Below are 25,698 nucleotides of genomic sequence, written 5' to 3' on the forward strand. Positions count from 1 at the left end.
TGATTGGATGTGGCTGATATATTACATCTGTGCCTGGTCTCACTGTATTTTGTTCTAGAATCTTATTAACCAGCTACAGAGAAGTGATCAGACCAGGAAAACCTATCCACTTACCTAAACTCTTGACTGGGAATTGAAAGCCAATTTATTTATCCATCCAAAATGCTCAGAATATAAATTATTTTTCTAGTAGAAAGGTGTACTTGCAAAGTGAAATTATATTTTCAGAAATTTGTGAGGTTAGAAGAAAATTAAGAGTATTAAAAAGTGGAAGACAGAATATCTTAGTGAAACCCTTGTATTTTTTACTATTCAAGAGAGATGAATATATTTCATGCTTGTATAATTATACATAGTGGATTCTACTATCATGTATAACTAAAGTAAACCAGTAAAAAAGAGAACAAAGAGAGATGAATGTGTAAAAAAACATAATTAGAAGAGAATGTTTGGAGTTAAGATAACCTCTGAGAGTTTACTTTATCCAAAATTCAAAGTCAGCTTTTTAAATTATTTGGTAACCTTTCCTCCCCAATCCCTTTGGCATTTCTTTTAAAATGTGTATAAAATTGCACATTTTGGTACATATTATATTTGAACAAGTGGTCTGATGTTCAGAAATATAGTCTCATAATGGACTATGAATTCTAGGTGAAGTATGAAAATTAGAGAATACCTTTTCTATGACTTATATTTAACTTTCTCCATTATTACTGCCCACACTACCTAATTGGGAATGTTACATAAAATCTGGTATTTCTTTCCTTTTCTCCTCTTCCCATTCTTTTTTTCTCCCCTCCCTCTTTCTTTATGCCAGTACTTAACTACCTACTTTGTCTTAGATACTACTGTAGGTTCTGGAGATTCAGTGGTGGTGAATAAGACAAAGTTCCTACTACTTTGAATTTGTATGCCAATTTTTTATCCCATCTTTATTGTTTTGTGTGTATATTTATCTCTTATTAAAATATCAGACTAAGTGAAAAATCATAGAAACTAAGAGCCTGCTTACAAATTAAGTATCCTGTCAACTAATTTTGGAATAAAGAATCATATTTTTATAAAAATTAATGTATGAAGAAAACAATCCTTTACATAATTTCTTTTTTAGGGAGAAATGCTCTTCATCTGGCTGCTAAGTATGGACATGCATTGTGCCTGCAAAAACTTCTACAGGTAGTGGAAGTGGTTAAAATTGTAGTTTTATTATTTGACTGAAAAATGTGTTTTTAATGTATTTTGGAATTTGAGTTCAAAGAAAATGGTAGGCTAACTTTGACTGTTAGCTTACATGATATTTTTTCCATCGTTTGTGAAGGAATGTGAACAATAAAGAACAAAAACTCCAAGGGAAGTGAATTGCATAACTCAGTGTATTAAAAATAAATAACAAAGACTTGACCTTCCTGTTGACATTAGCTGGAGATTGGAATTTTCTGTTGTCTAGAATACGGCCTAAGATAAAGTGATAGAAGATATGATTTATATATTTCTATATAAATGTAGATAACTTTGACTACATAATATTAACATTATTAGTTAAACTTTTAATCCAGCAACCACAAAATTCTGTGAACTAGTTGGCTGAATTTAATCAAAGGGTCTTCCACTAAATTTCACAGTAGGATTTATTTGTTCTTATTCAGAAGTTTGTTTTAAATTTCACTGAAAAAACAAACAAACAAACAAACATATTTTCAATATTCCGTGCTATTGTAATATACCGTATGTTTCCTGTTTGGTGAAATACCATGAAATTTACAGTTATATCATGTTATTATATTTGTTTCATGTCAAAATATTTGCTACATTGTCTAAAAAGTCTTAAGTTTCTTTGATATTTGGAATATTTTAAGAAATAACAGCTGTTCATTTCAGTCTGGATATTAAATTTTAAAACAAAACTCTCTCAGATCACCCAAGTTTCTGTGTCTTAACAGTACAATTGTCCTACTGAACATGTAGACCTTCAGGGGAGAACTGCACTTCATGATGCAGGTAAGCAAAGGTTTCACATGAACACAAATGTTTGTTAAAATATCTAATCATTTAAATTAATGTCGAAGTTTTAACATGTATTGGTATGATTCATAGTGAAATAAAGAATGCTCTACACTTCTATGTATAATTTATTAGATTATGAAGTTTAAAAAGATTGAATCAGTGAATTTTTACAGGCCAGTTTGTTAGATACTAAAGGCACAAAGATAAATACAGCATACCCTGCTATCAAGGAGCTCCAAGCACTGTGTGTGTGTGTGTGTGTGTGTGTGTGTGTGTGTGTGTGTGAATTGTTAATATATGGGAAGTAGGAAAGACTTTTGTTTCTAAAATTGAATGCACCTAATTAGCATATCTGAGCCTTATTTTTTCTCACTTGCAGAATGAAGTTAATAATACTATTACATTTAAATCATAAATAGTGCCTTAATTAATTAATTATGGTGATTGTTTTGACTTAGAGGTGTCAATACTGAATTTCATATCACTGTAATGTGCTATATATAAAAAATTTACTAGTAATTTCACAGAGTTTATTGTTCATACTTATGTGTCAAAGTGTCTGAATTATTCTTTAGGTGTCATAAAGAAAATACATTGAAAAAGTTAGATGTTCAGGTATTTTTGGAATGTAAGATAGCCTGACTTCTTGTGTGGTTCTTCTCAGTATGAAATTTCTATAGTTTGCTAGAATGAAAAAAATAAATCTATCCTCTCTTTTCATGTAAAGGGACTATTTGCATGACTTACAGTGATCCATATTAAAGATACACTTTAATTTCCTTTAACTTTTTATGTCTTAATTTTCTTTCACTTTTTTCTCTTTTGCATTTTAGGTGCTTTTCTATTTTTATTTCTCAATGCATTTTCTTCTCTTTTATTTTTATATAGAATGGTATTATATGCAAAGCATTTTCATGTACATTATCATTTCAGCCTTACAATAAAATTCCAAGAGTTATTATGAATTTTATCCCCTTTATTTAGAACTGGTACCACCTGATCAACTGAAATCTTTAATATTTGTTCAATGCATTTATTGGTAGGATGGATATCTTTTTAGTGCTCTACCAAAAGAACTCTAATATAAGCTTCTTACAAAAAACTTTTGAATGTAGTATAGATTGGCAGGTGACTCATGGTCATTTCTGTATGAAATTCTTTTCATCTTGTTGCTACTCTATCTTCTGGGTTTCTTCCTCAACTGTGTGGTCGAAGCAGTTATAGTCTTGTCTATGAGGGGACTAGAAGTGAGCGGAAAGGGAACATGGGTGGACCACATGCTCAAAGTCTAAGGCCCAAACTTAGAAGTGATAAATAACCCTCCATTCATATTCTCCTGAAGAAAGCAAAGCCAGGTGGCATTTTTTATCTGTAAAAGGGGCTCAGAAGTATATTACACAGTTGAAAAAGGGGAGAACAGATTTCACAATTTCTGCTCCAATCCAACTCTGTCCTTCCAGATATTTCTGTAGCCTCTACTCCCCACACATGGAATCCTACATCTTCTTCTCAAGGGTGAGAATACATAAGTCAGTTCTTCAGCCTGTAGCTCAAAGTCCAGGATTTCTGGATGTTGTGACAGTTTTATCATTTTGGCTCTGAGGTAACACTTCATAGTCTAGCAGTCTATAAATTCAAAGGGAAGGTATCTCCTTATAATATAGAGTGAAGGCACAAGAACAGGGTAAGTAAAATAAAGATTCCTTTTTGGAAGGAAGGAACAGGGACAGACAGCACTCACTAGTTAGTAACAGGTATCAAATCCTGCTGAGCAGAACTTGGAACAGGACTTCCTGCTGAGGTCCTAGGGTTCAATTTCTTGATTTGTTCTACTGGTGCTGCCACCTTCCCCTTCTGTTTTATGGGAGACATCCCTTATCCATTGCTCTCTCTGGCTCCTGGCCCTGCCTTTAGGGAGAGTCCTACTAGTCTATATTCCTCTAAGAGAGGTAAATTGGTTATTGGAGAAAGTTGCCCTTTGTGGAAGCAGATTAAGTTTGGAACAACTGAGTTTCAGCTGACTGGGCTTTTGCAGTAGGACAATTCCCTCAAAACGTATTTGCTTCCAACCACTTATATACCAAGAACCATATCAGAAGTTATGTGCTGGACATATGGTTCTTAACCCTCCATTATCTCTTGTCTTTATTTCTAGACTCAGGATTTTTTTTATCTTATTTTAATGGCTACTTATCTTAAAGCCATCTGAAACAATAGTCTTGAATGTCAATATAACATCCTCAATCTTATCTTTATTCTAGGATTTGATTTTTTTTTCCGCTTGCTATAAGGCCTTTGAGAAAAGTTGTAAGCAACAATGATTTTATATTGTATTGTTTGGTATAGAGAAACAATTTGCTTTACCACACTTGTGAGGTCTCAAATACATATATTATTAAATATATCCTATTAGTATGGCTCTTTTCTATTGCCTAACCAAGAAAGCCTTCATAATCACATTATATACCTTCTAAATTATCATAGATGATAGCTGTGTAAAATATTTTGTCACAGCATAAGAGGTTCACCAGATTTCTAGCCTGAGATTTGTTAACTCATCACATGGCATCCAACCATTAAACCTGTACTGTTTATTTTATGTATTTGTTATATTAGCACCCCACTCGATAGTAATTTTTGTCTTAGGCTAAGTTACTATATAACAAACCATAAAATAACATTAACATTGGCTTTAAAGGAAGGACAGAATTTCTTTCTTTCATGTCACAGACCTGATATTCACATTGGCTAATGCTTCGCTCCACAGGGTCATTTAGAAACCCAGATTTCTTCCATTTAGCAGATTTACCATCTTTTAGAGTTGTTCTCAATTTTAAGGCTGAGCTGATAGCAGGCACCTCTGTGTTCCAGCTCATAGGAAGGGAAAAGATTGTAGAGGAAGGCATCACTAGTCTTTTAAGGTCTAGACTGGGAAGTGACACACATCACTCTTATCACATTTCATAGACAGAATCAAAGTCACATGGCCACACTTGGCTATTGGGGGGAGGGATTGGAAAATGGAGTCATTAGATGAGTCACTATGTGCTCAATACAACTTTATTATCATGGAAGAGAGGGTAATCCAAGTTGGGTGACTAGCTAACAGTCTTCACCATGGACCTTTAATACTAACTTTTACATGTTCAGTATATTATAACCCTGGAATTTATTAAGCCTTTCATTTTTAATTCTCATTTATAGTTGAACCTGGCTTGTTATAAATTTTAGTTTCTGAATTAATGTATTCAGTTTGGTTTATTTCTTTAAGTTTGATTAGCATTTTAATGAGGGATTTGCTGGCTCAGAGACAAAAATTAAAATTTACTTGATTTTCTTACGTATATTTTGTTTAATTCTATTAAGTTCCACCAAGGAGAAAAAAATAATGTGCTCATAAGGCTTTGAAAAAAAAATCATGAGGCGTGTAAACAGTCTAAATTTAATAAAAGTTTTTTCCCAATGTAAATATGAAGTCTAGTGTTACTCAAGAAGAAGTGTTATGTGATTTTATAATTTTAAGCAAAATGGCCCAATTTCCATCATTAAAGAGCAGATATTGCATTCTCTACTTTTAAAATAAAATGTGAATTGTATGTTTCATTCTTTACTCACTGTGACTGTACTATAAAATGAATATTTAAAAAAAACCCCACTAACTTCAAGAAACAAGGTAGTTGTAGCTATGTTTAAAAACATGCTATAAATAGAAAATTTAAGTTTGGTTTTTATTATCTCTTTTGCCCTTGATTAGTAATATATTCTTATCTTCTACAAGGATGACAATAGTTCCTTGATCCTAATAAATTAGTCAAAAAGTTACAAAATGATCTCATTTAACCCATTTTTAAATAGAAAATTGATGCTTATAATGCTACACTGAGGATGATGAATATAAAGATTGGTGGTGTAGAAATTGAAGAACTATATTGCTTTATATGTACCTAGAAAAGCACCATGTGTCCTAACAGATGTTCAGCATTTATCACTTTTCTTTCTTTCTCAAAGCAATGGCAGACTGTCCTTCTAGCATACAGCTGCTTTGTGACCATGGGGCCTCTGTGAATGCCAAGGATATAGTAAGTTAGTTTATGTTTTTATTCTCATTTTGTCTCATGTGTTCCAACTTTCTTTTCTTAATGCTGGTTTATTTTTCTTGTTGCTTAGGATGGGCGGACACCACTTGTTCTTGCTACTCAGATGTGTAGGCCAACAATATGTCAACTGCTGATAGATAGAGGGGCAGATATTAATTCCAGAGACAAACAAAACAGGTAATTCTTTTTTCTTGGCTCCAAGGTAGCAGCTGGAAGCACAGTGATTCTGAAACTTTGCTGCTGTGATTTGGCCTTTCCCTCTCCTTCTCCTCTCCCCTCCTTTGCTTACTCTTCTTTGGAATTATCATCCATCCCTCACTTTTCTTCAGTCTGCTGAAGGATAAAGGAGAAGAAAATAGGGGGAAATGACAGGTTAAATGGTGAATAAAAGCAGTGATTAGGGCCTATATTTGGGTCAGGGAACTGAAGGAAAAAGAAAGTACATCCCTGTTATTTTAAGTTTTAAAAAAAATCTTTAATGAAATGGGCATAAATACAAAATACAGAAGAATTTTAAAAATTGTATCTATAGACTGTTTTCTTCACTTGTGAATTTTTTTTAGATTCAGGTGGTTCTTGGACATTGTAAAGGTTGACATGGTCAATTTCGATTTTCTTGAGGTGTTTTCTCCTTAGTTTATCAGAGCACAGTGCTGTCTCCTCTGAAAATGAGTCTGTTTCTTCATCCTAAGCTTCCCTTAGTTTACTTTCCCCCTGTATATGAATGTTTTTCAGGTAATCTGCTCTGCTAACTTCCACCCACAGTCTGCCTTTTCTCCTTCTCTGAGTCCGGTGTGTCATGGTGTTTTCTATATTATAATTCTGATGTATATATGGTCACAAACTTTCTGGTGGCAAATATCTGAAATATATTCCCCTAATTAGTTGGGCTGTTGTAATAATTTATAGCTAGGTTTCTGGGATTTTACAAATAATTACTAATAAATTTGTTCTTTTTATTTAATTTTATTCTTCTAAACATGTATACTATTTATAGTTCATTGAAAGAAGACAAATAAAATAGTTTTTAGATGTCATATTTATAATTCTAATTGTTTTTATTGTGCAGACATCTCAATGGAGGAAATTCTTAAGCAATTAAATCACTAATATGATTAAGAAGATGGAATTCTTGTATTATTTTGTGGAGATACTATAATCTGTTTGTCTAAGCATAACTAATAAAATTTGATTCTAAAATTAAAATTTGGGATTACAGAGGGTTGTTCTGGGTGATTTATGTATAATGCCTTACATTTTTATAGTTCTTTTGTTTTACACACACATACACACACACACACCGTGATGTTTTATAAACTTGCTAAATAGCAAATGATTTTAAAATTATAGTTTTAACACTGTATTCAAGTTTTTTGTGGTTGTTATTGAGTTTTTGGCATTTTTTAAAGCTAATAATACAACTTTGTTAATGCCTATTTTGTATAGAATTTTATACCAGCAACAATGGGGTATTGGTTGTATAAGAAAGAGCTTACATAGGATAGTAAAGGCAAGAATAATTTTCTTATGAAATTCAGTAGTCTCAATTGAAGTTTGATGATAAGTCACTTTATTTTGTTAGGTGTTGGTTCCCTCAGTTGTAAAAACAATTTTTTTTCTTTGTTTTATTGGTTATTCAAAACATTACAAAACTCTTGACATATCATTTTTCATAGATTCGATTCAAGTGGGTTATGAACTCCCATTTTTACCCCAAATACAGATTGCAGAATCACATCAATTACACATCCACATTTTTACATAATGCCATATTAGTAACTGTTGTATTCTGCTACCTTTCCTATCCTCTACTATCCCCTCTCCCCTCCCCTCCCATCTTCTCTCTCTACCCCATCTGTTGTAATTTAATTCTTTCTCTTGTTTTTTTTCCCTTCCCCCTCAAATTCTCTTATATGTAATTTTGTATATCAATGAGGGTCTCCTTCCATTTCCATGCAATTTCCCTTTTCTCTCCCTTTCCCTCCCACCTCATATCTCTGTTTAAAGTTGATCTTTTCCTCCTGCTCTTCCTCCCTGCTCTGTTCTTAGTTGTTCTCATTATATCAAAGAAGACATTTGGCATTTGTTTTTTAGGGATTTGCCAGCTTCATTTAGCATAATCTGCTCCAATGCCATCCATTTCCCTGCAAATTCCATGATTTTGTCATTTTTTAGTGCTGCGTAATACTCCATTGTGTATAAATGCCACATTTTTTTTTTATCCATTCATCTATTGAAGGGCATCTGGGTTGGTTCCACAGTCTAGCTATTGTGAATTGTGCTGCTATGAACATCGTTGTGGCAGTATCCCTGTAGTACGCTCTTTTAAGGTCTTCAGGGAATAGTCCAAGAAGGGCAATAGCTGGGTCAAATGGTGGTTCCATTCCCAGCTTTCCCAGGAATCTCCATACTGCTTTCCAAATTGGCTACACCAATTTGCAGTCCCACCAGCAATGTACAAGAGTACCCTTTTCCCCACATCCTCTCCAGCACCTTGTTGTTGTTTACCTTCATAATGGCTGCTAATCTTACTGGAGTGAGATGGTATCTTAGGGTGGTTTTGATTTGCATTTCTCTGACTGCTAGAGATGGTGAGCATTTTTTCATGTACTTGTTGATTGATTGTATGTCCTCCTCTGAGAAGTGTCTGTTCAGGTCTTTGGCCCATTTGTTGATTGGGTTATTTGTTATCTTATTGTTTAATTTTTTGAGTTCTTTGTATATTCTGGATATTAGGGTTCTATCTGAAGTGTGAGGGGTAAAAATTTGTTCCCAGGATGTAGGCTCCCTATTTACCTCTCTTATTGTTTCTCTTGCTGAGAAAAAACTTTTCAGTTTAAGTAAGTCCCATTTGTTTATTCTTGTTATTAACTCTTGGGCTATGGGTGTCCTATTCAGGAATTTGGAGCCCGACCCCACAGTATGTAGATCGGAGCCAACTTTTTCTTCTATCATACGTAGAGTCTCTGATTTGATATCAAGCTCTTTGATCCATTTTGAGTTAACTTTTGTGCATGGTGAGAGAAAGGGGTTCAGCTGCATTTTGTTACATATGGATTTCCCGTTTTCCCAGCACCATTTGTTGAAGATGCTATCCTTCCTCCATTGCCTGCTTTTAGCCCCTTTATCAAATATAAGAAAGTTGTAATTTTGTGGATTGGTCTCTGTGTCCTCTATTCTGTACCATTGGTCCACCCACCTGTTTTGGTACCAGTACCATGCTGTTTTTGTTACTATTGCTCTGTAGTACAGTTTGAAATCTGGTATCACTATACCTCCTGATTCACACTTCCTGCTTAGAATTGCTTTTGCTATTATGGGTCTTTTATTTTTCCATATGAATTTCATGATTGCTTTATCTATTTCTACAAGAAATGCTGTTGGGATTTTGATTGGCATTGCATTAAACCTATAGAGAACTTTGGGTAATATCACCATTTTGATGATGTTACTTCTTCCTATCCATGAACAGGGTATATTTTTCCATCTTCTAAGGTCTTCTTCTATTTGTAAAAACAATTTGACAAAATAATTTTTAGGGTCCTTCTAAATTTCCATGACAAGTTAATTGTATTATTTCATGATGATTATTTGCTGACATATGTGAAATGTTTAAGTGCTGATGGCTTTCTCATGCAGAATAAAGGAATGGTCTATGTTAATGTGTGAGTAGTTGAGGAAAGTTCATTTAATGAGACAAGTTTTAAATGAAGCTTAAAGACAGAAAGCCCTCCCTTGGAGGATAAATGATTTCTCTGGGAAGTTTGTGTGATGTGGTTCAGTTTATGAAAAGACTGAGTTAAGGTTTGAGCAGAGGGGGTGACAATATTAGTTGTAGAAGATTTTTTTATGGTAATTATTTATACCACATTGATGAACTGGAATAAACAAGTTTAGTTTGACAAGTAATTAAAGTATATAAGACAACATAAGGTTTAAGCTCTGCAAACATAAAGCAAATTTTTTTTATAAATGTGATGAAATTAAAATGTAAGATAAACAGATAAAGTAAAATCTGTATCTGTAATGAGTATAATCTCTTAAAGTACTACTGATGTTTTAAGGAGGCCTCTAGCTGAATATTTTTGAAACATTTCCTTGGATTTTCCTCAAGGTCTTTTATTCTTCCCCTTTCCTTTTAGAACGGCTCTCATGCTGGGTTGTGAGTATGGTTGCAGAGATGCAGTAGAAATCTTAATTAAAAATGGTGCTGATGTAAGCTTACTGGATGCCCTTGGCCATGATAGTTCTTACTACGCAAGAATTGGTGACAATCTGGACATTCTAACCTTACTGAAGACCGCATCAGAAAACACCAGCAAAGGTATTAGCAGTTCTCTATGACTAGAAAAGTCCAGGTTAAGAAAGAGCAGCTTTTTAAAGACTTAGATAATAAATAATAAAGTTTTAATAAAGTGTTGGTTTCCCTCCCTTTGTACCATAGATTTGCTTACTTACATCATACCCCTTTGTTTTGGGACAGTGTCTGTCACATTTATTGTGTAGTTTATCAAATAAATCCTGATATACTGTGGACTAATTTAAGAACTGAGAGGAATAGTCAACTCAAGGATTTTACTAATATTTTTTAATTGACACATAAAAACTGCATATATTAATATTTTTGATAAGTAGTGAAGCTCCTAACTTTATACTCAGGAAATTTTAAAGAAAAAAAAACATTTTAACATATGTATATAAAGTATTCAAATGTTATATATATCAAATGCCTATACCAAGTGTTTTTCTATTTATGAAAGAAAAATTGGAAAATGCAGAAGAGCACAATGAATAAAGTTAGACACTCATCCTGCCACTGAGAAGCCTCTGTGGATATTTTGAAGCATAGTTGTCCAGTCTTTTCCTTATCTATAAAATTGAGGTCACCTATAACACTGAGTTGTAGCTTACTTTTTTATGTAACATATTTTGAAGACTTTTTCTTTTTTCTATTTTTTCCTCATATTTTTAGTATAATTTTTATTAATGCATAGGATTCCATTTACTTAAATTAAGGCAATTAATTAAGACAATTTTCTGTTGGTGGTATCTAAGTTATATCTGTTTTTTCACTGGTTTGTCCTTATGTGTTTTGGGCATATGTTTATTTATTATTCCCTTGAGATCAGTTCCTAGAAATTGAATCACTAGGCTTTAGGATATGTACATTATGGCTTTTGAGATAGTTTAACAAGTTGATGTTTCAGTTATCTAAATATTGTCATATAAAAAAAACTTTGTTAATTTGGTTAGCAAAAATGTTATTTTATTGTTTTAAGCATGAATTTAAGAATTAAAACTAAAAAGTAGTAAGTTTTAGATTTATTTAGTTAATATTGACTGAGTGGTATAGTTAAGAAATGCATATCTACCCATAATACTCTGCTGTTTCACTGTTTTTCTCTCTTTAAATCTTTAGGGAGAGAACTTTGGAAGAAAGGACCATCTCTGCAACAGGTAGATCTTAATTTTAATTTTTAAAAATTGTAGGTATTGTGCAATTTAAGTAAAGTACTTAGTAAAGCTGGTTAATGATTATACACAACTCATTGTGAATTGAAGTGCATGCTTTCTATCTCCCAAGTTTATCATGCCCATGTAGAATGTAGTATTAAGATCATAAGATCCTATTATATTAAGATAATATCACTTAGCCTGGTAATGGATCATAATCACAATGAATGTATCCAGTGGGGAAAAAATAGCCTCCTGGTTGGGGCATTTAGTTCCATGTATGTGGTGATATCACACCTCACTGAAATTATTTAATGATGAATTTTAGCCTGGCAGATCATAGGCAGTTTCCCCCTATCCTCTCTCAACAACAGAGCCAATCTGTACTGATTTGGGAAAATTCTTTTAGTGCAGTAAGAACCGAAGAAAACAGTTAAGAACTGATTATCTATTGTGATTTCAATACCACTGTTAATATAGAGTATTTTCTATTTCTAAAAGTCTTTTTTCTATGTATACTCAATTGAGGACTTTAAAAAATAGCACATGGAACAATTCATACTTTATACTAACCACTTAACAAATCACAGTTTAACCCTGGTTTTATGTCCTGGTTTGAGTAAATGTCTTGTGTTTTCCTCTCATCTTTTTGAGTTGAAGTGGGGTGGCTGACAGCACTCTGTCTGCAGAGCTAGTGTAGGCAGCTTTCCTCTACTGCTGGCTGTTCCCTTCCAGGCTTTCAGCTTTTCTCTAGTGAGAGGAACCTGGGCACTTCCAAACCCTGAAGAAAAAGTAATCAGGTACCTTCTGAGCAATTCTATTCATCATTCTGCACCATTATCTCTACCTCTCACCTCAGTCTGAAAGCTGTATTAAAGCTTGTTCTTCTTTTCAATCCATCAGAATGAAGTAACATGTTCATACATGGGTCATGTCTGTTGATACTTTCTTTTTCATCAACCTTCTCCCTGTTTCTCAGATAATTTAAGTAGGAGTCGAGTCAGATAAAAAGTATTCTCTTGTGTTTATACCAACCATCCCACAGAAGAGAAAAATGAGTTCTGAAATGTACAGATATTTAAAATAAAGAATTATTGAATATTTACATGGGAATAGTACTCTGCTCAGTACTGTAAGGATTTCTGAGTGAATACAAGGAGTTAATTTTCTACTAGGAGCAGTAAGATTAATGACTCCTAATTCCTGTTTCCAGTATTTATTGAATATCCTTATAGACTATCTACTATAAATAGGATCTGTTTTTGTACAAGCCATGCAGTCCCTATTATCAAGAAACCTGCAATATAGTTGTAAAAGGAAGACTTAATTGTTTGTTCAACAAACACCTACAGTGTGCCAGTAACTGTTCTAAGTGTCAGGATATTGCCAGGTGCCAAGTTGTTGCCCTCATGCAGCTACCAGGTTATTGAGAGAGAAAAACAATAAACAAATGACCAATTGCATCAGAGCAGATGCTAGGAAGGAAACAGTATTAAAGGATGAAGATGGAGAGAGTGGGGGCTCCAGAGAAGTTCACAGGCTGAGGGGGAGGCAAGTTCCAATCCTTGATGAGGGAGTGTGTTTCGCCCACCTGTGGGACAGTAGAAGCTCAGGTTGGCAGAAGTGCTGTGTACACGATGGAGGGGGCAGAAGGAGAGAGTGGTAAAATAACCAGGTGCTGTGTTAAGAAGAACTTGGGGTGGTAAAGACTTCAAATATGTCTTCTGAAGACCAACAGCTTGCGGAAGGCTTATATCAGCCATTAGTTGTGCCTGGGTCACTGCCTCTTGGAGCTGGAAGGGCAAGGAACATTCTCTTCTTATTGCTAAGAAGGCCTTGTCAGGAAGCTGGGTCTTCATGGGTGGAGTTGACTTAGTTTGTCTGAGCGGGGTGGGTTAAGGAGTGGAGGAAATGGGTGAGGATTCTGAGAGGAAGGCTGGGAATGAGGGCTCTATGATGAGCTGGGAGCCATAGTGGGCACCTGTAGTCCCAGGCAGGAGGATTGACTGAGTCTGGGCAACACAGTGATTTCGAGAATCTGAGATTGGTCTGGGCAACACAGTGACCCGTGTCTCAAAAACAATAAAAAAATAAGAGTGATAGGATGAAGTGAGCTGTTAATAAATGTCAAATGTCTCTTAAGGAACAGTCCTCTAGTAGGATGAATGAAACTAGAAACATATTTTGGAAATTGTGGCTACAGAATATCTTTTTAAAGGGACCTATCCCCGAATTCTAGGTCCGAACTCATTATAATGGTAGTTGAATAAATTGATTAAACAAACAAGTAATATAAAACATGAAAAATTATCTAGAGGAATTAAAGCAGTCTTTTTTTAACTTTAAGAGTGATGTTTCTAAATTGGTTATTATGCAGATTTAAAGACCAATTGGATTTTTTAAAAAGGAGGTTATTTGTTCTCTTGCTTAATCATTGTGCTCTGTTTTTGTTAAAGCAAATCTCTAAACTGGAATAAAGTTCCAAAGCTGTAAGTGTTAAAAAATGGAACATATACCCAACAGAGTTATTTAGAGATCTTTTCTATATCCAAGTCAGTGTCTCTTCTTAACACCACATCTTGATACTTTGTTTTAGCATTCCTCAGAAAAGGAAATAATCTCCATATTGTCTTTCAAACTTAATGTGGTTTCCTCTTCCTCTCCATTTTAAAAAAAATTTTCTTTTAGTTGTAGTTGGACACAATACCTTTATTTTATTTATTTTTATGTGGTGCTGAGGATCGAACCCAGTGTCTTGCACTTGCTAGGCGAGCGCTGTACTGCTGAGCCCCAGCCCCAGCCCTTCCCCTCCATTTTTTAAAAACTAAATTCTTCCTATGAAGTGGTATATGATGTTTTATAGCACAACATTCATATTGTGTCTAGTAAAAAATTTTCCTTTTTAAATTTTGTGAGTTTAGTTAAAATAAATCCTTAATAAGTTTAAAAAATTGGTAGTGTTTTAAATTATACTTTGATTTATTTAAAGCCTCTATCCTTAAAGATGCTTTCCATTTAGGGGTTTTTAAGTGGAAATACTGCCATCTTGTGTTATACACAGTAAAATTTAATGTTGAATGAACTGAAAGTCACTGGTTGGGTTTATTGACTATTGAGGAAAATATTACTGTTCCATATTCTTATACTTGTTAATTTGTCTTTTCTTAATGTTTTACCCAAGCGAAATTTGACACACATGCAAGATGAAATAAACATAAAGTCAAATCAGAGGGAGCATCAAAACATTCAGGTACAAAGAAAAAAAATTAATATCTTACTTTTAAAAGAATTTCAGTGTTGTATATAGTGGGATGGGGGAAGTGAGAACAGAGACACAGGTGAAATGAATGGGGAAAGGCAAGGAAGTTTGTTGTGGTTGGGATATTTTCTTACTCTTCTTCAAAAATTGACTTTTGTTATGAGTGTTTGAGTCTGTATTAAGTAACTCAAGTATATAACAGAAGTATAGTATAGAATACATTGTTTCGATTACACTAGAAAATCAAATAACAGCAATTTATGTAACTCTTTATGATTTTCATGTCTTTTATAAACCATACATTTATGTTCATGTTGTAAAATTAATTGCGGTAATAAAAGTAATGGTAATATAAAAAAATAAAATCTAAACTTTAAAAATTTTTTATTTTTATGAAGAAAAATAATTTTGTTAAACTAACTACACAGTGCCTTTTTATGTTGGTCAAAGTTTTCCAGAGTAATTATTAAGTGGATTATGTTGAGGAAAGACCTCATACTTAGTTTATTACTGGAACATCATTAAATTATAAGTTAAATAGCTGCTTTCAATATAATAAAAGCATTTTATTTGGGTTTCTAGGTAGTGTTGAGAAAGTAGACTGTGGACTTAAGTAGGAACCTTTCATATTTTATCAGAGTCGTGAAATGATTAGTTTAACAGAAGCATTAGAATGCTTCATAAACTTTGGAGTTTTTTTTTTTTTTTTTGTACCAGGGATTGAACCCAGAGGAGTTTAACCACTGAGTCACATCACCCCCCACTCCCAGTTTTTTTTTTTTTTAAAGTCTTATTTAGAGACAGGGTCTCACTGAGTTTCTTAGGGCCTTGCTAAGTTCCTGAGGCTGTCTTTGAACTCGAAATCCTCTTGCACTCCTAGGATTACAGGTGTGCACCACTGTACCCAGCAACTTGGGAATTCTTAAGCAAAAGTTAAAGTGGCATATTCTGCCATATTCTGTTTCCAAGTGTTGCTTTTATTTTTTATTTGTTGAAATCAAATTGATTAGTTACTCTCCTTAATATACTTGTATTTATTATCATTGGACAGTAATTTTATTACTCATTTTTAGATTTTGAGTAACATTGTCATTGAAATTATATCATTTGTACTTAAAGCTGTTTTATATATATGTTTATCTGTGATAGCAAACTGCTTTTTAAATTTATTTTATAAAAAATTTTATCTGTTTTCTCTTTTAAGGATCTGGAGATTGAAAATGAAGATTTGAAAGAGCGGTTGAGAAAAATTCAGCAAGAACAAAGGATACTATTGGATAAAGTCAATGGTTTACAATTACAGTTGAATGAGGTAAATAATCTGCACAGTATTTTTAAAAATCTGAAAACTGTTTTAGTACCTATAATTATCAATAAGATATTGTTACCAGTTGCCTGTCACTTCAGGTCACAATGCTAAAGGAGGTAAAATCAAGTCATTGTCCTGAGGACAGTTGTATCTTACTAGAGGCCAAACCCTTTCCTTGAAGCTTCTAATGTAAAAATATAAAGTAATGCAACCCAGATGATAAGTAAGGACATGTGAGGGACATTCAGAGGAGAAAGGAGAGAGCTGTGAGCTGCTGCTTCTAAGGTGGTACTTCTGCAAGAAGATGGTATTTTGACTGAATTTTGTAGCAAGCAAGAAGGAACAAAGGGATATTCCAGAGAGTGCTACTATGAACAAAGTCACAGAAACAGTGATCTATATTATCTATTGTGTAAAGGTTGAAAATGCAAGAAATATCTATAAGCTATTATTTTTTAAAGAAAATATGAAATCCAGGATAATCATTTCACTCTTTAAATGCATATTTTATCATGTGTATGACTTGTCACAGGTGCCATCTTGTGTGATATTTTTATTTTAAGAGTGGGAAATAACTTCCCAAACTTTGTGGCACAGTATATAAAAATGTACCTCAGTAATGTTCTGTTAAAAATGGGACAGGGGCCTTATGTTTTCATAATTTACAACAATATGCCATCAGGTGTTTGCCTCAAGTTAAAGATTTTAACAAACTGACAAGTACTTCCCAGTTTCCCCCTGTGCTGTTCCTAACCCATAATGCCTAAGTGTTTTGTGCAGTGTGTAGTGTGTGTATAAATATATATATTTGGGAAATAGACACACTATCAAAGGCATCATTCAGGAGTAACTGATGTATTGGCATCTCATTCATATTTCTGATGTGTGAGGTATGTGGTACTAATTACCTTTTCCTTGATGTTTGCCAAATTTGAATAAAGGCATCGGTACAAAATTACAGAATGTATAGAAAATGTTTTTGGCTTGAAAAATTAACAAATATTTTATGACATACCACAATATACTCTGCCCAAACCAGCACCCTATCTATCTTTTCCCTGTTCTTTACATCTCTGTTCCCCATCCTTACTTCCTCATTTTTTGGGGGTATAACATTTCTTTTGTAGCATTATTATAGTTGCAATTTATGACAATTGGTCGATATAGCATGGAAACAGACTGGTATCAATAGTACAGTAGTCACCAGTGTGCCACATTTGCATTAGTAAATGCAAAATATACGTTTTATAAAGGACAAACTTTGTGTTATGTTTTTATTTGCATTGTATAATATTGTAAGATTATTGTATGTCCTAATTTGCATAATAAAGGCATAAATATAGCAACTTTGTATAAAGGTAGCTTATTAGATTTTTAATTTTTTCTTTTATAAAAATTGTCTAACAGTGGGACTACCATTGCCAAATTGTATATGAAATATGAATTTTACCCCCATAATTAATTTCTTTTAAAAACATTCCATATTTCTCTAATAAAAGACATAAGTGATACTGTACTATGCACAAATTGTATTTTAATGCTGTTTCATATCAGCATTTAAAATTTGGTTTGCATTTTTAATCTTGGCAAAACTTAACCACTGTTAATTTAAATAAAACCTTGTTGTATATGTAACATCATTTGCCCTCTGTCCCTTCCCACCCTTTGTTCTGTATCTCTCCCTATCAGTGCCAACTTCATACATTTTGTAGCATGGCAATAAAATACAACTTTTACACTGAAAAAAAAAAGAGTGGGAAATAAGTCCATGATTGGGATATCTGTCCTTTTGGTTCTAATTTTCCTCATTATTTTAATATATTTCTATCTCTTTTAGATTTTCCTAAAATGGAATGTATCCAAAAGCAAATTCATCATCTTAACTGGAAATTAGTCATTCCTTTTTTTTTTTTTTTTTTTTTTTTTTTTATTCTAAGAGCCCTACTGACTGGTTTTGGTATCTGCACTAACCTTAGAATCATCTCTGCGTCCCCTTTCCTACTGCCTCTCCCCACTACATTGATTTAGTTGCCCTGAGGATAGCCACTGAGATAAAAATTGTGACAGGCTAAACTCAAGATTGGTTACACTTATAAGAGGTTGTGAGGGGAATGGGAAAATTAACAAGGAGAGAAATGAATTACAGTAGATGGGGTAGAGAGAGAAGATGTGAGGGAAGGGGAGGGGGGATAGTAGGGGATAGGAAAGGTAGCAGAATACAACAGTCACTAATATGGCAGTATGTAAAAATGTGGATGTGTAACCAACGTGATTCTGCAATCTGCATTTGGGGTAAAATTGGGAGTTCATAACCCACTTCAATCTAATGTATGAAATATGATATGTCAAGAGCTTTGTAATGTTGTGAACAACCAATTAAAAAAAAAAGATTGGTTACACTTAAAGACTGAGTTTTGATTTATAGATAGTGTAAAGTATGCATCCAGATGTAGCACACAGATAAAAAATACATAAAAATTGATAAGTCCAATTAAAATAAAATGGAGATAATTATTGATAATTTTCAAGAATTGAAACTAGGTGATTGTGTACTTTGAGTACCAAGAGGAAACAAAAATATAGATACAACTAAATATTACATTGTAGAACTATATACCATTAGATTTAAAGAGAAGATCTTAAAAGTGGTTAAAAAGGAAAGACAATGTAATTTATATTGACAAAAAGAAAAACCATTAATACCATCAAAATGCTAGCAAAAATGAGCTTCAGCCTAGACTTTTGTTTCCAAGCACTCATTCAAGAATGAGGGCAGAGTGAAGACATTTTCAGATTTCTGAAGACTAAGAGAATATGCCACACGTAGGCCTTCAATAAAATAATCATTAAAGAATGTACTTCTGCATCAAGAAAGATAAAGTAAGAGGAAAGTAGTGGGATATAAGAAACACAGATGAGTGTGGAAATTGATAAATTATATTGGTAAGATTAATTTTTCATTATAAAAATTAAATACTAACTTTGGTTGGGATAACTTCTTAGTTAAGGCAACAATTAGAATACATGCACATTCTTCCATTCACATCTCCACTGAAAGGAGAGTTAAGGGACATTTCAAAAGCATCTCTCAGGACAGGTATAATAGGAACAGATATCATAGTAACAAAATATTGAATCTGGAAAGCAGATTAATGAACAATAAATTATTAGACTTGAGAAATTTGAATCTAAGGCCAGCAGTGGGGAAAGTGGAATGATTTATAATTCATAACCTCTAAAAAGCTTAGGAGTTGGTAGTGTCAGCTATCTCTGGATTTAGGAATGAAAGCTGAATGAGTAGTTAAAATTCTGTTAAAAAAAAAAAAAAACAGGTTCCTAAATACCTGACTCTTTTCATTCAGTTCTAACTGTTCCTCTTTATTCTTCTCAATAGAAGAATATCTGAACTGAGGACACCAAGTGTAGCCAAAGGTGGGTGCACCGTAAGAAACACACTAGGTTAAGTAATGGTTGGCATTCTTAGTGCTAAGATCCTGTTGCTCTGCAAGTGAGTCCTTTACAGCCAGCAGGAGATTGGAAGTCTTCTCAAAGGAATCTTTCCAGCCCAAGGAGGAAACACTTTAAAATGCTGAAATGAAGGGTTCCTTACCTAGCTGGCCCCATCATACTGTCTTGCAGTACTATCCTTAGTCATACACAGGCGTAGACCTTTCAGTCAGCTCTTTAAGTCTTCACTTTTGAACACGAGCAAAAATCAAGGTGCTGCATATCTATGAGCTGTGGAAGGTAGAGATTTAACACACAGGAGAATGTAAGAAATGGTTTGTGCAGGAAAGGAAGTTTTAAAAAACAAAACCCTAAAACTGACTACTCTTGATATTTTCAGTGACACAGAAAATATCTCATCTAAAAGGGGAATATTCTGATATTAAAAAAAAAAAAGTGAATCTGGGAAAACACCCTGCAAGTATAGAAAAAAGATAAAGACTTGTCAACTAGAAAAAAGTAGAAAGATTAGAAAACAGACGAGCATAGTCCAGCATCTAAGTAATAGGTGTTCCAGAAAGAGATAGCAGAAGGGAGAAAATCATCAAAAAGGTAACTAAAGAAAATTTCCCAGAAATGAAAGACATGCTTTTCCACATAGAGAGGACCCACCGTTGATGAAACTAGCAATTGTTGTGAAGCTTCAGAGAATTGAGGACGAAGAAGATCCTACCAACAACTGTCTCCCCCCACTCCCTAAAAGAGTCAGGTAGCATGTTCAAGGATCAGAAATCAAAATGACTCTGAATCTCACTGTAACATTGAAAATGGGAAGACAGTAGAGGATACCTTCAGAATTTTGAAGAAAATAAATTTCATGCTAAAATTCTATCGCCAGTCAAATACTCAATCAAACAAGAGGATAAAATAAAGATAATTTCATATACACAAGGTGTATTAGGTGTTTATTTATGTGTAATATGTTACCCTCAAACTTAGAAGCTTTAAGAGCAGGGTTGGTTCTGGCTCCAGGTCCCTCAGGTTGAAGTCAGCCAGTCAACCAAGCTGCAGTATCTGAAGGGCTAAAGGATCTGCTCTGAAGCTGACTGACGTGATGCTTGTTAAAGGGTCCTCATTCCTTGCCATGAGAACTTCCCGTAGGACAACTCATGACATAGTAGCTTTTAACAGAAAAATAAATTATCAATTTTGATTTAGCATATAAAATTAATCCTGAACTTTGGAATTATAGAAGATATACATTCCTTTACTATAAATATAGAAAGATAGTGGTACAGATGTTCACTTTATTGTCCTCTAAATAATACTTAAAGTATTGAAAATGGACTTATATTTGTGTGTATGTGACATTTTACAATAAGGAAGTTCATACCAAAAAAGAAGGCCATTATCAATAATTTAGGTGTATGAAAATAGCAAAGTATTGAACTATAGTAGAGGCCAGGGGATTGAAGAAGCAGTTGTAGGCAGAAGATATGAGGAGGAAGAGCAGATAGGACTTGGGAAGTTTCTTTTGACTTGAATCAAAAAAGTGCTTCTGAAGTCGGTAAGAAGAATGAACTACAGCAGACATGGTAGCACTTACCATTTTCTTCTCACATCCTTGTCTCCAATCTTAAAGACATTTACCAGTCTTTTAAAAATATATTTGCCACTCTCTTATCTTTTGAGATAAACTTTCAAGAATTAAAATACATTTCTTTTTCTTAAATTTAGGAAGTAATGGTTGCTGATGATCTGGAAAGTGAGGTAGGATGCTAAATTTTATTTTAAACATATAAAGTGTTTTGTAAATTTGAAGATAATATTGTAGTAAAGGTTTAAGTCCTAAATTGAGATGAAAAACAAGATTCTATTTCTAGTTATTGCGTAAAGGGAAAGGAAAACCTATTTGTGACTTAAAATTGTTTTGAATATTGTTTTCTGTGGAACTTATCATGACATGATGAAAAATTCTAAACATTATAAAGGATGAACATACTAAGATTTAAATAACAGAGATTTGAATTTTTTATAATATTTATATATATTGCATGATTTATTAGCATATTTATGTTATTAATTCTACTAATAAATTCCACCAGGTTAGAGAATTCATTAACTCCAGTTCTCAAAGGAATTCCTATTTCATGCACAGGGTGATTTTACTCTGTATTTATTCCTTGCTTTTCAGAGAGAAAAGCTGAAGTCCCTCTTGGCAGCTAAAGAAAAGCAACATGAAGAAAGCTTAAGAACTATTGAGACTCTGAAAAATAGATTTAAATATCTTGAGGTATAGAAAATTTATTTATTTCCTATAATTCATAGTAGGTAGTAGTAGTAAGGGGCTTGGCATCAGGCTTGAATTTGGGTTATAACTCTTTGTTATAGTGTGACCTCAGGATTTTGTTTAAAATCTCTGAGTTTTTTGCCTCTTTGGAAAAATTAGGACTATCTTGCCTTTCTTCAGAGAGTTGTAACGGTTAGGTGAGGTCATTACAGTTGACTAGCATGCTGTTGACACTTAGCTCCAGTCCAGATTCTTTTCCCCAACCTTCTTAGTTGTTTATTTGTACCTTTTCAAAACTTCATGTTTTTACCTGTAAATTTTCAGTGATTATAGTGGCAAGATTAATAAAGAATCATATAAATGAAAAGCAGTATGACCAGGGTTGTCTCAGGAAGAACTGTGTGCATATGGTCTAATTAGAACATCTTGGTGAGAATGGTATATTAATAAAGCTGACATCATATACTCACCATTGGTTGAATCAGTTAGTTTTTAGTTTCTTCAAGGTCATATTTTTAACTTTTATTGAAATATAATAGACATTTTAAAAGTACACACTTAAAGTGTGCAAGCTAATAAATTTTCAATTTAAACACATCCAGATCAAGAAACAGAATGTTACCAGCACTTAAAGCCTCTCTCACACTTGCTTCTTGTCATTCCTTGCTCTTGCTACATTAAGGGGAACCTCTCTTCAACTTTTAACTGTAATGCCATATTATATATTGTATAATGTCATTCATCATTAGGGATTGCTGAAAAAAGTGGCTGATTGAGAATGAATCTTATTCTTACTGGGAAATATAATTCCATGATACTTTGAAAGTGTGTTTTAATTCACTTTGTTACAACAAAGTGCCCAAGACTGGGTACTTTATAAAGAACAAAAGTTTATTTCTCACATTTATGAAGACTGGAAAATCCCAGATCAAGGTGCCCTCATTTGCTGTCTGGTGAGGGCCTCCTGGCTGCATCCTCATGTGGTGGAAGTATATGAAACTGTGTTCTCCTTTGGCAGAAGGTGAAAGGGCAAAAAGGGGGCTAAGTTAGTTCCTGGTAGCTCTTCTATAAGGCACTAATTCATTCATGAAGGCAAAGCCCTTGTGACTTAATCACCTAAGTTAAGTTTCAGCATATTTTGAGGGACATCAGAGTAAATTGTTTTCTTTGTAAATAAAAAAGTATGTGTGCAGCTATGAAAAAAGAATGTAAAGCATGGATGACTTTCACAGATGTAACGTTGCATGAAAGCAATCTGACACAAAGAGTACATACTGCACAGTTCTATTTCTATGAAATCTAAAAGCAGATAAACAGATCAGTGTTGTTGGATATTTAATAGAGGCCACCCTTTGGTGAAGGGGTTATAGGCCAGAGTAGTGCATGAAGAAGCTCCTGGGCTGCTGTACATACTCTGTATCTTGACGTGGGTTGTGATTACACAGAGTATATGTGGGCAGAAATTATTATAGTGGGCACTTAATGCTGGTGTACTCAGGCAGCTGAGTTAGGCCTTCATACGTTTTTAAAAATAGAACAAAAGTGTTTTATTTATGGCTGCATTCTAGAGAGTGTTCAGAAACAGTTCTATAAGCTAAAACATAAGAATAATCTAACTGTAGGGATTTCTTTTTCACATTTGAAAGGTTATGAAATCTAGTCGTATTTGAAGACTTCTTTTTAAGGTTGTGAAATCTAGTCATAGTCAACATTTTCATGGAACAAATCATATTCTGCTTTGTGCAGTGTATGTGCGTTAATGAACACCTCAACCCTGTGTGATATGTTTTATTATTATCTGCACTTTATAAGTGAGGAAGCTGAAGAGCAGAGCGGTTTTACCCAGTGAGGGACTTCACAAATAGGAAGTAGCAGAGCAGAAACTTGAACCCAGGTATCTTAAATCACATGCTAGTTTTGCACTTAGAATAGCTTGAATGAGAAAATACAGGTGTATAAACAGGACCTTTGAAGTAATCATCAAAGTCTGGCACCTGTAATTTGGGTACTGTTTTTACCTTACTTTTCTTCTACTCTGCATGTCTCAGGAATAAGTTGTTTTCTGTAGAGAAACTCTAGTTTGTCAGGTTTGTAACTTTCAATAAGGTCATAATAATCTGTAGAAAAGTACCTTATTTTTCTTATCACAAAACCATGTGCATTTTTAAATTAGAAAATATAGTCAAACTAAAAGCAGAAAATAGAGACACCTGTCATCTTTGTGCTTTTAGTACCTGACCAATATCTTTGTAGTACTTTGTGCTTTTAGTACCTGACCAATATCTTTGTAGTACTTTGTGCATTATTTGTTTTTCACATACTCATTTAACAGCTTGAGTCATATTGTACATTCCATTTTGTAACCCTTCTTTCAATATAATGGGGCTAGTTTCCTTAGTTGTTACATATTAATTTTGATTAATTTTCATGCTAGGAATGATTTTTTTACTTTCAAGAAGAAAATTACAGGATCTATTTATATGTGACCCAGTATTTATGAAAGCAGCCATTAAAATCTAAGAATAAAATAAATAAAATAAAAACTTTCAATAAAATCAGGCTTTCATGTTCATGATTTTTTTTTATTATTTTATTGTTGGTTGTTCAAAACATTACATAGTTCTTAATATACCATATTTCACAGATTGATTCAAGTGTGTTATGAACTCCCATTTTTACCCCATATACAGATTGCTGTGTCACATCAGTTACATTTCCATTGATTTACAAATTGCCTTTCTAGTGACTGATGTATTCTGCTGTCTATCCCATTCTCCACTGTCCCCTCACCCCTCCCCTCCCCTCCCCTCCCCTTCTCTCTCTCCATCCCCTCTACTATAAATCGTTTCTTCCACTTCTATAATTTTCCTCCTACTCCTCCTTTCCTCTTATATGTAATTGTGTATAACCCTGAGGCTCACCTTCCAATGCCATGCAATTTCCCTTAACTCTCACTTTCCCTCCCGCCTATCATCCCTGTTTAATGTTATTCTTCTTCTCCAGCTCTTCGTCTCTACCCTGTCCTTGGTTACTCCCCTTATATCAAAGCAGACATTTGACATTTGTTTTTTAAGGATTGGCTAGCTTCACTTAGCATAATCTGCTCTAATGCCATCCATTTCCCTCCAAATTCTATGATTTTGTCATTTCTTATTGCAGAGTAATACTCCATTGTGTATAAATGCCACATTTTTTTAATCCATTCATCTATTGAAGGGCTTCTAGGTTGGTTCCACAATCATGTTCATGATTTTTGCATCCGTGGATTAAATAAACTGCAGATTGAAAATATTTTTAAAATTGCATCTTTACTGAACACATACTATTTTCTTGTTAATATTCCTAAATAACAACTATTTCCATAGCATTTTTCTTGTGTTAGGTATTGTAAGTAATATAGAGATGATTTAAATTATATGGAAGATATGGATAGAAGTCAAATGCACATACTGTACCATTTTCTATAAGAGACTTGAGCATCTATAGATTTTGGCATCTGTGTGGTCCTGGAACCAATCCTCATGGACACCAAGGAACAACTTAAATATCCATTACTGTATCATCTCACATGTTTAAAAACTTCTTAAACTGCCAATAGCATTGCTGTGAGTTATGTGTAATTCTTAATATGAAGGTATTTCCCTTACATTTATAGAAAAAATACATGGAAATATGAATATTTTAGAATAAGTATAATTGTATAATCCATGCATTTGTTTTCATTTGAGAAATAAAGATAACAAAACCAAATTAAGGTTTTTTTTTAACTCCTTGTGTGCATAACCTCGATCCCTTACATCCACATACAAGCCTATTTAGGTTTTTACAAACTCTGATA

The 25,698-nt window shown here is 33.6% G+C and overlaps 1 protein-coding gene across 4 annotated transcripts in view; it reads left to right on the forward strand.

Annotated features, from left to right (window-relative positions):
- The window catches only part of UACA (uveal autoantigen with coiled-coil domains and ankyrin repeats), a 109,048-nt gene that overhangs the window by 66,809 nt on the left and 16,541 nt on the right, over positions 1-25,698 (forward strand). For all 4 annotated transcript variants that reach the window (XM_081289547.1, XM_081289546.1, XM_081289545.1 and 1 more), the window contains 10 exons: positions 1,112-1,176; positions 1,941-1,998; positions 6,013-6,083; positions 6,172-6,278; positions 10,244-10,425; positions 11,521-11,558; positions 14,737-14,805; positions 16,019-16,126; positions 21,308-21,340; positions 21,765-21,863. In XM_081289547.1, the coding sequence (XP_081145673.1) occupies positions 1,112-1,176; positions 1,941-1,998; positions 6,013-6,083; positions 6,172-6,278; positions 10,244-10,425; positions 11,521-11,558; positions 14,737-14,805; positions 16,019-16,126; positions 21,308-21,340; positions 21,765-21,863 (830 nt within the window). The remainder of the gene's footprint in view (positions 1-1,111; positions 1,177-1,940; positions 1,999-6,012; positions 6,084-6,171; positions 6,279-10,243; positions 10,426-11,520; positions 11,559-14,736; positions 14,806-16,018; positions 16,127-21,307; positions 21,341-21,764; positions 21,864-25,698) is intronic.

This window comes from Spermophilus citellus (assembly GCF_964194105.1).
Source record: "Spermophilus citellus genome assembly, chromosome: 4".
NCBI lineage: Eukaryota > Metazoa > Chordata > Mammalia > Rodentia > Sciuridae > Spermophilus > Spermophilus citellus.